This window comes from Macrosteles quadrilineatus, unplaced genomic scaffold (assembly GCF_028750875.1).
Source record: "Macrosteles quadrilineatus isolate MER2022 unplaced genomic scaffold, UCM_ALF_1.0 Scaffold_7__1_contigs__length_78375512, whole genome shotgun sequence".
NCBI classification, from domain to species: Eukaryota; Metazoa; Arthropoda; class Insecta; order Hemiptera; family Cicadellidae; genus Macrosteles; species Macrosteles quadrilineatus.
In genome coordinates, this window is record NW_026542600.1 from 19215935 (window position 1) to 19233491 (window position 17557).

Below are 17557 nucleotides of genomic sequence, written 5' to 3' on the forward strand. Positions count from 1 at the left end.
GATCATTCCTCCTACCCAATTCAGTCAGTCGCAGAAGCAAGACAATCCCACACGAGGCTTGAGTTGAATTCCTATGGGTTATATGAATTTAAGATAGCTTGACTATCAGGGTAGATATTAATTGTTTTGTCTTAACTCTTTGTTAAGATTTTCTCAAGCACAAACCGAGATAGCAGTGACCTCTGCTTGAAGAACTGTCGGGTACACTCCCATGGGAAGGCTAGGCCTAACGCTTGCCATCCCATCAAGCCATGGCCATCCGATCGAGGTAGTACGCTTTCAGTGCCATTGTCAGTCTGGAACGGGCACACCTTGATAACCAGTAGGTCGGTATTCCCTGCCTCTCTGACAACTGAATATCTACAGGTTGTTGCGTCACTGGTACTGCTACAGCTGGTCTGTCCTGTCCACTAACACAGCTTCCACCTCTTGTAGTCTTCCTGACAGCTCCGTCAGCTGACTAGCCAGTTCTTTACTAGCAACTGTCATGGCAATCTTGACTGCAGACTCCACTACCTCCTTCATCTTGTCTGATTGTTTGATGATAAGGTCGTCTAAGATACTTGGTACCACGAGATGACATCGGAACTGGTTTGGGCTTTGAATTGGAATGCAAATTAGGTTGCGACCTAAACATTGATTTTAATATCATTTGTTAATCTGTCCAACGAAAACAAATTGCCAAATAGATCTTTACACAGGTAATAAATTTCTGAACATGTTGGTTTAAGATCAAACAATTTAGTTATTTTACAACGAACCCCCATTTTTTTTTAAATTTACAAAACCCCATTTTACGACGAACAGAAAACAATGAAAAGAGGAGAATGAGAAAAAGGACTAATGGCACCATGAAAAACATACGATATAAGCTTAAGGGAAATCAAAGACATATAATTTAAAATAACTTGCTGCTTGGTATCACATAATTAATATTAAAGAATTGTTTAAGTATGCTGTGCCTGTAAGATAGAATGTTATTTGAAACAAAAATGTTTCTCTTTTTCAGTCTCATGGGAGTACTTCAGTGCAAATAATAAACCTCCATTAAAGTATGAAATTCCCAATCACGAGATATGGTTTGTAGAGCTGCTGCGTCTACGCATGGCAATAGTTGAAGGGGTCTACAACAGCAAATGGGAAGATTTGTTAAGAGAGTGGACTGGAATTTTTATTGATTGCTCCAACCCAACCCTCTTAGCAGGCTACGTTGAATATGTCAAGTATGTATTCTAAATTTAAGGAATTAAACTACTGATACGGTGTGTGATACTGGGGGTACAATCTGTGTATGATATGTACTAATACTACTAACTATACCTCCGATGTATCAAACCTGCAGACTAAGGCCTGGCGCACACGGTCGATTTTTTATCAACCGATTAAAAAATCTGCCAAAAATAAATCGCTCTTGATTTATGTCTAGGCGCACACGCGGCGATTTTTTTGTTGAGAAATGGATGTTTTCGAGTGTGTAGCTATCCTAAGAAAATTGACCTTGTAGAATTACCCTGTGTTTGTGATCTTCTAATTAGGTCTAAGAAAAAAAGAAGACAACGTAAATATTTTGCGTCCATCCAATCGTAAGTCAGTAACTTTTAAATGGACAGTTTAATAAACTGTACACTTGTTTACGTGAGGAATTTGTTTACCATCAAATTCCTATCACTATATTCTTTAAAATTTTAACCATACAGCTGCGACCTTTTTTTCAATTTTTATTTATAAATAGTTAAGTATTGAACGCTGCCACTGTCATGGTAAAAAGCAAGAAAAACTAGGAAAGGAAAACTATGACAACATAACTCACGCTGAGACGTTTACTGACTCCTGAGGAGAACAACAAGCGACTGGCCGATTTTTTTAGTCGAGCGTGTGCGCCGACTGATAACAACCCTTATGTTACAGATTTCCGGGCGACAATCGCCTCGCCTACGAATCTGCAGCAAAATGCAGATTTTAAAATCGGCGCAATTCTCAATTACCTATGTGCGCGCTTCCATTCCACTTAAAATACCTATATAATTGTGAATATAATAAAATAAAATAAATATTTAAATACTTTTTCTTCCCTGTAGCAGCAAATCTATGTACCTTTTGAACTAATGATATTTAAATATGACATATTTAAGTCATGATATTTAAATATGACTAGGGAATAAATATGACATTTTCAAGGAGATATTTTAGTGGAAATCCAAATAGGTCAAAGGAAATTCTGTTAGTCTGCAGGGTTGCTGCGGCGAGAGTATTTATTTTATTTCTTAGTGTAAGAGGTGGTGTGTTAAATGTATTAAATAATTAATTTTAAAACCACACACTTAAAACTGAGAACGGTCTAAACTTATGTATTTACGTTATTTGAATTGAACAGCATTATTACTTTCAGGAACCGTGGGTCCTCAGAACAAGCTCTTGAAGCTGTAAATTTTGCTCTGCAAAAGGTCGAACCACTCAAAACTTACTCACTACCTTTGATGAGATGTCACATCAAACTGCTAAAAGACAAGTTGGATATTTTGAGATCAACAGGCACAGCAAGTCAACAAATTGAGGCATCAGATGCACTTCATAAGTGGTATGTCATAGAAATTAAATGCATTACAATTTGCATGATGATAATTGTAAAAATGGTGTGCACCGTATGAAATAAATAAATACATTAAAATATAAATCTCCTTTAACCACACACAGGTTGACTGAAACCAAAGTAAAAATATTCTCTGTTAAAGCGTTTGACATAATGAAACTGCAGCTTTTATACGATTAGGCTATTTAATATTAAAAATCATTAAATACAACTTTGGTCATAGTAAGTCAAACTTAGGTAAAAAAGTAGGGATTTTCAGAAAAAAGTAGTCATATGAATGTTTTGATATTTGTCATTGACGATTAGTTGTTGAACACTGTAACGTTGATGGAAACGTAATGTAAAAATTACGTCCTTGGAAACTTATGATGTTAATGAAGATTTCAAAAGGATATTTAAGGGGATTTGGATATCCGAACTGAACCGAATCCGACCTGATTTTTCGAATATCCGCACACCTCTACAAATTACCCAATTGAATAAAGAGCTTATCTTTTAATGCTCCTTGTTGACTGTTTGGCTGTAAATAAGTTGTTCATTTTTTTAATATAAATTAATATGTGTAGAAAATATCTTTGTCAAAATGTTTTTTTTGGTCAGAGACGTTTTGTCAGTAAAATGTTTGTAGCTTATATGCTTAACATACAGTTTTTTTTTTACACGCTAACTCACCTTGACCCTACGGTTGGGACAGGGATCTCTGTTTTCATAATGACTGTGTATATACGTTTGAAAGATGGGGAATATTTGGATTTTACATATTACATCATTAGGTATGATCAACTTGTATATTATTAAGATGAACATTCCTCCAGAATCTGTCAGTACAGATCTTTTCACTTTGGGTAGCAAAATTCCTCATTTCATGTCTAAAGTTTCAGCGAGCCAATTGACACTATATAGTCAGTGTTGCCAGCAAGTTTGTTATTCATTTCAAGTGATTTTTCACAAATCAAAGGTCCATGATTGGTTTCATGCCAACGCACCTGCATAACCCATGTGTACACTGTGGTGTCGGTGTCTCAAGTCCTCGTTTTCAGTAATTTTTATAGTTTCTTAATGTAGAGTTCAGTTCCTTTTAATATCAGATATTGTTGCATTTCCAACTCCATATTCTTGCTCATCTCAATCCACTTTTAAACCACTCCAATATTTTAAGTTTATCAAGAATACTAAGCACTATGCGTTTACATTTGGATGAACCATCTAATCTGTACAAACTGCCACTGAGTATATATTAATTAAAGTATATATTTTAGTTACTTTCTTCCGTTAAGTTAACCAAAGTTTTGAACAGGTTTTGAATAAATGCTCCACTGTATATGCCAGAAACTCGCTCAATATTCCCATTCCCTTCCTATTACAAGAAATATATATTTATGCTGACAATTTATACAGGGTGAGTTTTAAATGTCCCCCCCCCCCAACTTTTTTCTACATTTTTTCAAATATCAATCCCAGACCACTTCCAAACATTGTTGGGTAGTAAGTACTTCATTTTGACAAGGTGGTCATTTCTGGCCACCATCTTGGATCCGCCATATTGGATGCAAAATATTTTTTTCAAATGTAAAGGTGGGGTTGTGACCCATTATTTTGAACTAGATTTTTACCCTGATTACAACGCCACAAACCGTTAAAAAAAATCTTGTATCATTCAAAAGTTATGAGGGCTTTTTAAAACTTTATTTTTAGCCCATTTTAACATTGTGCATTTACAAACTAAGGACCATAATCTCAAAATAGTGCTAGATAAAGATAAGTATACACTACCAGTCATTGTCATCATATTTTCTCTTTGTTATGACTGATGTATTTTTTCGGCCGCCATCTTGGATCCGCCATTTTGAAATGTGATTATTTTAAATATAAAGGGTGTGTTGTGACCCATCATTTCGAACTACTTTTTTAAGCTTAACTCAATGCCGCAATCATTTTTTTGTTATCAAGTTTTATTTATGAGATATTGAATTTTTTGGTTAAAAATGTGAATATTTCAAAATAATAATATGAAAATGAAAAACGGATCATGGAATTGAGTTCAGCTTAAAAAAGTAATCCGAAATGATGGGTCACAACACCCCCTTCATATTTAAAATAATTTATCATATTTCAAAATGGCGGATCTAAGATGGCGGCCGAAAAAATTACATCAGTCATAACCAAGTGAAAATAAGTCGACAATGACTGGTAGTGTATACTTATGTTTATCTAGCACTATTTTGAGATTATGGTCCTTAGTTTGTAAATGCACAATGTTAAAATGGGCTAAAAATAAAGTTTTAAAAAGCCCTCATAACTTTTGAATGAATCAAGATTTTTTAAACGGTTTGTGGCATTGTAATCAAGGTAAAAATCTAGTTCAAAATAATGGGTCACAACCCCACCTTTACATTTGAAAAAAATATTTTGCATCCAATATGGCGGATCCAAGATGGCGGCCAGAAATGACCACCTTGTCAAAATGAAGTACTTACTACCCAACAATGTTTGGAAGTGGTCTGGGATTGATATTTGAAAAAATGTAGAAAAAGGTTTGGGGGGGGGGACATTTAAAACTCACCCTGTATGTACTACTTTATACGATAATAGTATATTTCATTACAAGTGCCTAAGGTAACATTTTTAGTGTGCATTCAAGTTTTATGTGTGAGGCAAAGTCAGATACAGGAATTCGCTGAGCATGTTAGAGTGAGTTTCACCTACAAAGCGAAGACAATAAGGAAAGGAAATTGGGGCAAGGGTCTGAAATTCACTTACCGTACTGCAGTAGCTATGAACGATACGTTTCATCACAACATAAATATCTATTTGTGGTTTCATAGATTTAACAGTAGAATAAGCTGATTTAAATTATAAATACCCCCGCTGCAGCAAACCTGCCGACTAAGCGAATTTCCATTTGCCTGGATTGATTTTCAATCAAATTAACATTATGTTTAACGAGTACCTAGGTTAGCTGCTACAGGGAAACTAATAAAGTGTGTTTTTTATTAAAATATCAATAGCTTAGTAGGAAATAAATAAATCCGCCAAGTTTGATCAAAATATATCCATAAACAAGCCAACTATAACATTTTACAATATTCTCCATAAGAATAACATGGGAATTTTAAATTAACAATTGAAATTTCTCCGTAACCAATCACCGGACAAAAACACTTTGATATACTAAATTATTTGTTTTTTTAAGCTCTTTAAAAAGGTTTAGAGACAAATTTAAAAATTTTGTGTTTTAACACTAATACCGAAACCCCGATTTGACGGGCCCACGGGAATTTTCAAAAACGCATGTTGGCAACACTGTTTACTTGGGAGATTCCATTCCCCCAATACCTACCCCCCTTTTCCTCCCCTATTGATATATTGTTTGTTCATTTTGCATGGGTGCCATGACCTTGACAGGTTGTCTGTTCATAACATGCCCGTCTCAGAAGCCCATCGTTAGTGTATTTTAAAGCGGGGTCCCACAGGCCGAGGGTTTCGGTTTGTGTGTGCCTAAGCGGGGTCCATTATTTTTCAAATGGGGTCTCTCAGACCGGGGGTTTCGGTTAACGTCAGCCTAGGTAGGGTTTCGGTATTAGTGTTAAGGGTAAAAAATTAGAAAACCCCATTTTTATCGCATAAAACCCCCCGTTAAACCCCGTTCCCATGGTCCGATCATGCTGGTTCGCGAACTCATTCAAGTTTATCCCACCTTACACCTTCAAAATTCAAATATATTAAAATATATTTATTATGGAAATTACAACAGCTTGGCCTCGCCAAGTTTAAAAAACTTGTCGGTGAGGTCCAGTTGATACAATATAAGGCTAACAAACAAATAGTTTACATTTTTTTCTCTTTTTTTCTTTAACAAAGTTTTCTTAATATACTATATTTCTACGGCGGTTTGTGGCAGGCACTTTAACTTAAAACAAAGTAGTTGGCATCAAAATGAAAAAGTAAATCGGTCCCGGGCCTAGGTGTTACCATGAGACTTACGGTAATAGCTACTTCCCTATAGGGAAATTTGCTAAAATAGTGCATGTGTGTACTAGTGTGCGTAGTGGACAAATTGATAGCTGATTGACAACACCTGTCATGGAAAATAGCTACTTTCTGTACAGAGTGCTGATAGTGACATATTTTATTATAAAAAAAAAAAAAACTGGATAAAAAAGTATTAAGAAGTCTACATTGATACATTTATTTAGGGTGCTATGCAGTGTATTTGTTGGTGCTTTTGCTTTTTATTAACATACCAGGTATTTTCAGGCTTGCCAAGTATAACTACAAATATCCTGACAATTTTGATGATCTGATCTCATCATCTATGATCAATGGATTTTTTCCTAATGGATTCTCTAAAAGATCATGTAAAAAGCCATTGAAGTCGATGGAATCTCAGGTGAGTCAAAGTGTCACAGAGTTTACATAAAAAATACAATTAATTGTTTACTTATTTAACTAGTTACTCATGTGGTAATATCAGCAAAATGTGATTAGATATAAAAGCCATTTTCCATTTATTTAATTCAAAATAATTAATATCCATACCGTATACATACATATGAACTTTTATGATGGTTGGTCGAGGTTAAAAATCCATAAGAACCATACAAAATAGTGGGAGCAATTCATAAACTCCAAATTTCATAAGCTCCAAATCTATAACATTCAAATAATCACCGTTTCACAATGTCCAAATTTCACAAAATCCAACGTTTAAATACCAAATAAACAGAGCGGTTCATAATCTCCAAATTTCATAAGCTCCAACGGTACAGTCTGAGCCAGAAGTCTCTACAGTGGTTGGCACGGTCAGATAGCAGGCACCGTCCGCCGGCGCTCAACTACTGATTATACGTGCATTTTAATGATTGAAAAACACTTAGCTCTGTGACTCAAATATGTGTTAACACATAATGTGCAAATTAAATTTACATTTTTATATTTTTGATATCTTTAATTCAAACTTTCAGCTGAGTTTCTTAACTGTTCCGTCTCTCAATTAAAAAGCCACTACAAATATCGCAAGAGATTTTTTTTACCGATGAAAAATTTTAAAACTATAATAAATATGTTTTATAAGTATATTTTCTCATAGCTGTTAAATTTTCATGATGACTACATCAGTAGTTTTTTGTGTGTAAAATAAAAATAGCCTGTTCTTAGAAAAGTGCCGAAAACCTTGCACTTTATTCAGTCTACCCACCAAAAGGATGAGTTGAAACAACATAAAAAGGTAGAAACTAACATACATAAACGCAGAAATACATAAAATACAAAGAAAACACACACACAAACTTTCAAATTTATAATATTAGTTAGGAAGTACAATTATATTAACTATTATCCATGTTGCAATATATAAACTAATAACTTCATTGATAGTGTAAATCAAATAAGGAAAATGGAAATTCAATTAGTCTGCAGGTTTGCTGCAGAAGGGGTATTACCAATACTTTACACTCTTAACAAAGCAACTACAGACCAACAATGATATTTCGTGTCGCGCCGCTACAACACTAGAACGTGTAGGGCCTACATACCGAACCACGGCAACCTCTGCAGCGACTTGCAGAGACTGTACCATTGGAGCTTATGAAATTTTGAGATTATGTACCGCTGTGTTAATTTAATATTCTAATCGTTGGAGTTTGTGAAATTTGGAGGTTGTAAAACAGTAAGTATTTGAAAGTTCTATTTTTGGAGTTTATGAAATTTGGACATTATGAACCGCTCTGTTTATTTAATATATTAACGTTGTACATTGTGAAATAACCGTTGGAGTTTGTGAAACTTGGACATTGTGAAACGGTGCTTATTTGAAAGTTATAGTTTTGGAGTTTATGAAATTTGGAGATTATGAAACACACTGTTTATTTAATATTTTAGACGTTGGAGTTTGTGAAATTTGGACATTATGAACCTCACCCAAAATAGTTTCTTCAATTGAAATTGCAAACGTGCAATATTCTTTCAAAGTTCTTATTGATGATATTGTTTTTCTACTGAAAAGACTGTGAATTCCAACGTTTGATTTGCTGTTCTAGGAATCCGGTAATGCCAACGTCAAGTATGACTCCAATTCTCTGTCTGTAGCTAATGGTGGACAATATACACCTTCAGAGACAGAACACAAAGATTTGGGTAAGTGATCCTGAGATCATTGACTCAATATTCTTCTTCTATTTGGTTTTTTTTTCAAAATTAAGGAGGCTGCTTTGGTATTGTAAAATATCAGTATTTCCTAGAGGTTTACTGGAGTGACCTAGTTCAACATTCAACTTGAGTATCAAGTTCTTCAAGAAAATTTGTATGAGTTGCAACTATTAGTATGCTTGACATAATAATTAATTGTGATATATACTCTGGTTGTGATGTATTCTTGCTACAACATGAAGTTGTAGTGTTATAGATTATTCGTAACTGAAAGCTTCAATTACCGACGTTCAAATAGCTACACTTTAGTGACAAATAGGTCACAAAAGCAAGTATGTACATTAAAGAATGCAGTAAATAGGTTTAGAATCATAGGCATTAGATATCCAAAATATTATACATACATTCCTTTTGATAATTTGAATATGTTTACTATACAATCAGCATTCAGGTTTGATAATAGGCCTTTTGCCCCAAAACTAATTTTGAAGGTTAAAGACAACAATAGATATTGAGAATAAACAGTAGTGGTCTATGGTTTATACATCTTTGTAAACATTTTTAGAGTCCGCCAAAAATGTGTAAGATTTTCTTAAACGCAATAATCACCTGTGTTGGGTCTAATTTTAAAAGATATTCTCTTGAAATCACATAATAAATAGGTCTTGGATGTATTTTATTTGTAAGGTTGCGGCCGGAACCCTTATTATTTTAATTTGATTTTAACGTATACTATACGAATAAAACTGCTTACAAAAATAGAAAAGAATTAACTCGATTCAATTACAAACAATACAAATAAAGTTTGAACAATTTACTTAAAAACTACAACTTTTTATAATTTATAGTTCCACCTATGTATCAGAATTTCAATTGGTTGCAGAAACTTTTGAGAATCAGGAGTTAAAGGTTTTTGTCGTGAACTTAGACTACAAGGTCAAAGAAGAAGACTTAGTAACCGCACTGAACAGTGAAGGGGTTTTTCCATCCTCTACAAAAATCTTGAAAGATAAATTTGGCCAAAACCGAGGCCAAGCTATCTTGCAGTTTCCATCTGCAGTAAGTACGAACCATTACAAATTGAAATGTTAATCCATGACATTTGGTGTCAACCTAATATCTACTAGTAGTTTTCAAAAGAGATATTTCCTAACAAATATTGATTCTATAAATTACTGTATTGTTTGACTGCTTCCTGTTGTACAAAACATAATATTGTGTCTTTAGGGGAATGATCTACGGAATTCTACGCATACAATATTGTCGTGATTTTCTCCCACAATTATCCCTTATTGTGCATCCACCTACAAATATGAAATCATAGTGGTTTACTGGCCTTCTTCATGCTTTACTCCCCCAGTAATGATATAATTGTGCTTTATTTTCACATGAAATCATGATATCACATCTTTGTGGAGTTTTAACTTGAATTGTTGACTACTGTGTAAACATCTTCCACATTTACAATAAAGGCTTTTTAATGGATTTCTGTCCTAAAAAATAAAAATAAAAACTAGAATAAAACTTTTTTGTATACTTTCTCAGATTTCTGGGTTTAAAATTTATTGAATAAAGTAAACATTAAGGTTTCATTTTATTGTTGTGGACTTTGATACAAATTTGTTTGATCTGATTGCAGGAACTCGCTGAATTGGCTATTAAAGACTTTGACCATAAGCTAGTTGGTAGCAGACCTGTAAAAATGTTCCATTACATTATAAGAGAACAGTCTATTATTCCAAAAAAATTTAACACTAGGACAAAAGAACATGAAAAAGCAAAACCTACTACTGTCACTATATTTGGTAAGCTCGTTGTTTTGTTTTTTATTATTTTTTTTTATTAGAATACCTTTTGACAAAAAAATGTTCTAATATTGGACATATTTTGACATATACAGTTCTGTCGTGTCCGCCGTGTAACCTGCGTCAGTTTGTCCCGTATGAAATGTGGCCGGCCTATCGTTTTAAATGTATTTGTAACTTTTGTTTTTTAAATGTGTAAATTTTATGTGTCGTCAACCTGCATGTATACATTGATGAAGACTTACGTCGGATATTTGACCATATTCAATATTATGTTTTAAATAAGGATTTGATAATGGGTCTTTGTACACGAAACTAGTCATCCATAGACTAAGTTAAGACTGAAAACGGAACAAGGTATGTAACCTATTATATATTCTAATATTGGACACAAAGGTTTGAGATTTAAAGATTTTTGTTAGGATAGCAGACTTACCTGAATTTATGGTAAGTCTGCACCTAGTTCAAGAAACACACAACTTGACAATAGACAATAGACAATTAATCTTTATTTACACATTCATTAAGAATAGTAGTAGCGTCAATTTAAAATTTTTTCTAAATGTGTGGTTGAGGTGTTGTTTAGTCAAAGACCTGTTGATAGTATTCTTCTAAGGAATAGAAAGGTCGATTAATGAGCCATTGATGCAAAGCTGGTTTGAGGTCATCTTCTGACTTGCTTCTTAGATCTGGAGGTAGCCTGTTGTAGATTTTCATTCCTGCGTATGAAGGTTTCTTTTCAAACTGTGCCATGCGATGTTGTGGAAGGTTGTACTGCATGGTGTTTCTCAGGTTGTGTTGGTGCATTCGCCACGCCTTGTAAGGTTATTTCTTACTGCAAATAACACAACTTCCTGGATGTAGAGTGCTACAAGGGTAAGTACTTTGAAAGACCTGAATGCTTCCCTGCAGCTGTCGAGTCTGTGGAGTCCTGCAGTTATTCTGACTGCCTTTTTTTGTTTTCTGAGAACTCTTTGCATGTTAGTGGCAGAGGTTCCACCCCATGCTACAAGTCCATATCTCATATGCGACTCGAAAAGTGCAAAGTATGCTACTTTTGTTGTCATGTCATCTGTTGCATTTTTTATATGTTTAAGAGCATAGATGGTTGAACTTAATTTTTTACATATATTGTCCACATGAGGGGTCCAGGTTAAATTCTTGTCGAGTGTGATGCCCAAAAACTTAGCTTCATCTTCCACTTCTACATCTGGGAGTCGTGGCACTTCTTGAGATTTACGGCCAAAAGCTATTTGAGTTGTTTTAGACGCGTTTACTGCGAGATCATTGTTATAGCAGTATTGGTAGGCCATACTGAGTGACACATAGGATTTTACTTCTAGATTTTCAGCTAGTGGTTCATTAAACACTAAGGTTGTGTCATCAGCATACATAAGAGTAAGGCAGGCATCTCCTATTTGTTGCGGCAAATCGTTGGTAAAAAGAATAAACTTGAAAGAATATACCAAAATTAGAATATGTGACTTGGGTACGGTATTTGATTATTCAATGTAAAATATTGTAATGAATGTTCCAGGCCTGGATCCAAAATATAAAGACAAAGAAGCAGTTGTGTCCAAGCTTTCTGCTTATGCTCATGTCAAAGATGTTGTGATTAAAGATACCGACTCAACTTTTACAGTTCAAGTTGAATTTCACTTTACCGTAAGTGAATTGAATTCGTATAGCACTTATGTATAGTTACTTGTCTTATATAGGTAACTACTTTTAATTTTATTGACTAGAATCTGACTGTTAACTCAACTCAATACTCATTTTTATCAAGGGAAAATTTAATGTTCAATGGATTTAGATATAAACAACTCATAGATTATTGATTAAATTTATTCTAGTATTGTTTAATGTATTGTATTTAAGAGTATTTTTTTTATTTTTACCCCCATTTGCATTTGTATTATTTTTTTATGCTCAGTAATAACAATTCATCTACCTTTTGACTATTATCGTCATGGTACCTTTAACTTTTCAAATTCTAACTTGCTATACAATTAAAATATCAATGGTTATTTTACCACTTATAAAACAAGCAACCAACAAGCTGTGAATAGTAAAATAATGTACAGTAAAAGTATTTAAAAAATAGAATCTTGAAATATTTTTATAAAATATTTCCCCCAAAGATGTTACATGATCTTTAAACTTTTTCGTATGTAGCGTAATTTTGTAAATGCATCAGTATTTTGAACTGAATTATAATCCTCAATTGTCATTAGACACAGAATTGCAATAGTTATTGTCAAAGCTATAACTAATAAGTTGTACAATAATGTAGCTATAACAGAAAACTATTTTTTGGTTCTAGGAAGATGCACAAACTGTCCATGAAAAGATAAAAGATGGTGATTTGTTTGGGGAAGAAGTTAAAAGCCGTTTGGGATTTATTTCACAAAAGAATGAAGGAAAGAATGTGAAAAAATTGCCAAGAAAGGGGAAAACTGGGCCATCATCAAGCAAAATCCCTGCTGATAGTTCTGGGTCATCTTCCCTCCCTGACAATTTAAATAGTGAGATCCCGAATATTGGTCCACAGATTCCACCGGAACTATTCAAAAAGTTAAAAGAAAAACCAAAAAATAAAACCCCGTTTGTTCCTAGGTCATTAGCTGCACGGGATGAGCCCAAAGCGCCAAAAAGAACACATATGAGGTAAGTAATTGATTAAGGAAAACTATTTTCTCCTAAATTGGTTAATTATTTTAAATTTTTTAATAGCTAAAAACTAGTTAACATTTTGATCCAACATCTTGATATAGGCTAATTTGAATAGGCAGCTTACTGACATAAACTTAGAACAATGTTTTAATAATTGCGTTGAGGTTTTACGGTTCTGTAAATGTCTAGACTGTACTTTGGTAATGAATTTTATGTATGTCATTCATTATGAATGAATGGTTTATTCCACAGGAAATTTTTACATTTAAATGCCATGGAATGAGCAGGAAAGTGGCGCCTTGGTACTGCAAAACGTCTGGTTACGCTCTAGCACCTGCCAGTCTGTCTGAAGAGAAGGCAGATATATCCGCTTCCCGTCCGGAACATCAAAAACCATAAGCGGATATATCCGCCACCCGTCCTTTATCGACAAAGACTTAGGCGGATATATCAGTCACCCGTCCGGGAAGGGTTAAATTTTGAAAGCATTTTACTTTTCACAATTGTTTTATGAAAAAGTTTCTTGAACATCGTGTATCTTAACTCAATCAGGTGATTTGGTTGTTGCTGTAGTGTCGCGACGGCTACTCTAATGTTATAACAGCCACTCGCATATTTATTTACCATACCATTTATCATTAAGGTCTGCTATGACACGCTGTGATGCCACTACAATTATGATTGTACTCAAGCTTTCCCTGGGAATTCCCATAGTTCTGATAACTAATGTTTCAATGCACATTAAATTCTAACAGCCCCAAAGAAATTCAATTCCTGTAAGCCTGATAACAAAACTGAAATAATATCATAGTTCTGTGGATAATATTATTAATATTCACATGGCTCCAATGGAATTTTCAAAATTTTCCCTCAAGCTCGATAAAAGCCAAACTCTCTAAGGTTTTGAATAATGCGTGGAAGTAACTGAAATGAGCATGTGAGCGCTAGTTTTCTCTAGAACAACCTTCATTTGAAGTGCCCTATTTCCTGTTATAGATTTGCTGCTATATTTGATTTAGTAAAGAAATATACTAGTATTTTCTTGCCAACAATATTATAGCAAATGTCTTACCAAGGCGCTTAATGAACCTGTAAATTTCTGTTGTATCGGTATACCAATGTAAATTATTCCTCAATAAATGCAACTAACTGATAAATCACACAATAATAAACACAAATGGCACTACTAAAAATAAAATGGATATTATTCCTTTGGTTCATTTGTCAGAGCATAGGAAGAGTATACACACATCAGAACTATAGGAGTTTATAAATGTTTCAAATCCCAAAGGTTTTTATTTGGAAATTTACAGGAATAAATAAGTCCATAGAGATACATGAAATAAATATCACAAAAGTAGGAATTGTCGTGGTCGTGGTCACTAATCACTTTTTCATCCACTGGAGAAATGGCAATGGCAGTTACAATTTGAATCTATTACACCTGTCAGGGTTGCCAACACAGATGAAGAGACTAAAAACTGTTTTTACTGTTGCATATGTATGAATATGTTAACTCATTTTGAATAATCCACTATATTTACACTATTTACACATGTACACACACATATAAAAAATATATCTACACTAGCCTGCCATGAAAGGTGAGGAATGGGGATTATCTTTTATTAAGGTTTGGTGGGTTTCTAGAGTGGGTGAACCATTGGTAGCTTAGTTCCCATCTTCTCAGTTCTGAGGGGTTGCAGTTTGGAGACAATTGTTTTATTAGTCCGAACATCTTATAAGTCCAAAAGTATTCTATGTATGTGTAAACTATTTATAATGCATGTCTGACATGACACATATTCATTGCTGATATTCAGTCTCTGTATTATGAATTTTTGTGATGAATAAATTGATTTGATTCATAGCAAATTGAGGCTTTAAGAGTTATGAAAATTAAGTATGAATAAGAAATAAAAGAATTGTGGCTATGGCAGAATTGTAGAATTGTAGCACCACGATTTTCCTGACCCTTTTCAATGACACAAATAATGCTAATTTTTAAGTTGAAGTGAGACCCTGTTGCAACATAAAATAATAAATGGTATCAGCAATCTGACAAATAATTTCTCCCATAAGCTTGTCAACAACCTGTAGCAATGGGGGGCTGTACTATGTTGTTTTGAATTATAAGGATTACCACATACTAATTTCAATAAAAACTGGTTTCTTTCAAAAATACGATTTTCTCTTATTTTAAGGGGGTTTTATGAGAAAATAACATAATTTACACTAACTTTTGAATCATATTTTTTACAGAAATGGGAGTCATACCATTTTGTTCAGAACTTAAAGGGCTACAACATACTAAATTTTTATCATAATCGTTCGTGCCATTTCCGAAGAAATTTGATGTTTCCGTTATTTTATGGGTTTTTATGGGAAAATCCCCATTACAAGTCATAATTTTAAAAAAATTAAAAAATTGAATGGTGATACCATGGATTATTACCTACATACCCAATTTCATCAAAATCGGACTACAGTTGTGGTCTATAGCTCAGTACACATCCAGACAACCCCAAATGGATATTACCACTCAAAACTCAAACTCGAAAATTTTGGCGAAAACAACACTTTTTAGTTTTTCTCTAATAGGCCTACTATGAATAGGGGGAGAAAGTAATAAATGCAGTAATAAAGTAATAATATGCATTTATGATTTAAAATAATTTTCAAACAATAATCTAAACCCTGAAAAAATAACAACCTAAAAGTTAAGAAACAAGCCCAACCTCATAATGTTTTCTTGAATCAAATCAGCTTTTTTCCACACAAAATTACCAACGCTTACACGTTTAGTAAGAAACATACTAATATCTAAGCGTTCATGAAGAAAGACCCTGAGGGTCCAGTCATCAAGCCTCGAGGGTCAGATTGCGCTAGTGTAGAAGCAGTCTTGCATTTGCTGTTCTAAATAGAACATTATCAAGATTATTTACAGTAGAATTAGGCCATGGTAGGATACCGTGAGGAACTTGCGGTCCCGCTTCACCAGTAATTGTCTCCTGCGACCACGGCAACACCCGTGAGCATGTCTTGCAACTCCAGTAATCGTCTCTCGCGACCACGGCAATACCTGTGAACATGACTTGTGGTCTTGGCGATACCGGTTAAGCCTCGTTCTTACGACACGTTGTAGGTATCGCCGATCTCCCTGGTTCGTAGATTTCATGATCCACTGATGGGCTAGGAGGGAAAGACCTAGCCATTGAGTCCTGTTTGTAGGTTTTCTTGGGGTCTTTATTGTGTAGATTTGGTAGTTAATGGGTTAAGGTTTATGGAAGCAACCGGCTTAAATGTATGCATGTCAGGGAAGTTTTAAATTCGTCCCTGTCTTTATAGTGTTAATGTTGTGGATTACAAATTACAGCTTACTGTTCTTATAAGTCCAAAAACTCAATCATAGTTTTATTACTCCACTCCATTTTTATGTCAATATGAGCCCCTGATCAAGGATATCAGAGTCTTCTCCCTACCACGCGTTGTGAGAATGAGGCTTAATTGTCTCTCCCGACCATGGTAACACCCGTGAGCTCATCTTACGGTCTCGGCAACAGTAGCGATCTTCTGCCGCGATATCGGCAACATCCGTGATCAAGTAGACGGTCGGACACAAGGTCGAATATCCCGAGGAGGAGGTAATGACGAGGTTGGATACGAGGGGTTCTATTGTACTTTAAAATTGTTTTCGTTAATAGAAGTAAGTGTTACTATTTTGTTAGTTTGATTACATAAATTCCCATATATCCTAGGAGTACTGTACCTAGTACTATATTAATTCTTTAAATTTAATGTTTGCTAATGTCTAATATGATTTCAGTCGGAGGGTAGGGTTTCGTCAGAGTTCACCAACAGGCGATAGTGTTCCTAAGATCAGGAAATTAGGGTGAGTACATAAATGAATTACTGTCTTTAATAAACAGCTTTTCTTAACTAATTTTATTTGATTTATTTACTTACAAAAAGTACAAATTTACAAAACACATACAATTTAGCTACAAAAGCCGTTTATGGCTTGACTGTAGCAATTATTATAATTGTTGTTATTTCACAGTGCTTTTTTATTCAATCAGTCTTTTGTTTCCCTTGTTTTTTTCTGTAAGTAAACTATACCATGACACAGAACTCAATAATATACCAAACCAATCATATAATTTAAAGTAGTCAGATTTGAACAATTAACTAAAGTTGAACTGCTGCCACTAAGGGCACATCTGAAATTCATAGCTCTATTGCTCTAATCGTAAATGAATCAAAGACACAGTTTTCATAAAAAGTATAAAATTACCTGAGTACTGCCAGAGTGAACCTATGTAATCCTTATTGATGACACATT

The 17557-nt window shown here is 34.2% G+C and overlaps 1 protein-coding gene across 1 annotated transcript in view; it reads left to right on the forward strand.

Annotated features, from left to right (window-relative positions):
- The window catches only part of LOC128998452 (uncharacterized), a 45581-nt gene that overhangs the window by 24883 nt on the left and 3141 nt on the right, over positions 1-17557 (forward strand). Inside the window, exons 8-16 of the mRNA XM_054424583.1 lie at positions 1010-1223; positions 2390-2578; positions 6848-6980; positions 8629-8725; positions 9621-9796; positions 10377-10542; positions 12080-12207; positions 12866-13209; positions 17042-17107. Of these exons, the coding sequence (XP_054280558.1) occupies positions 1010-1223; positions 2390-2578; positions 6848-6980; positions 8629-8725; positions 9621-9796; positions 10377-10542; positions 12080-12207; positions 12866-13209; positions 17042-17107 (1513 nt within the window). The remainder of the gene's footprint in view (positions 1-1009; positions 1224-2389; positions 2579-6847; positions 6981-8628; positions 8726-9620; positions 9797-10376; positions 10543-12079; positions 12208-12865; positions 13210-17041; positions 17108-17557) is intronic.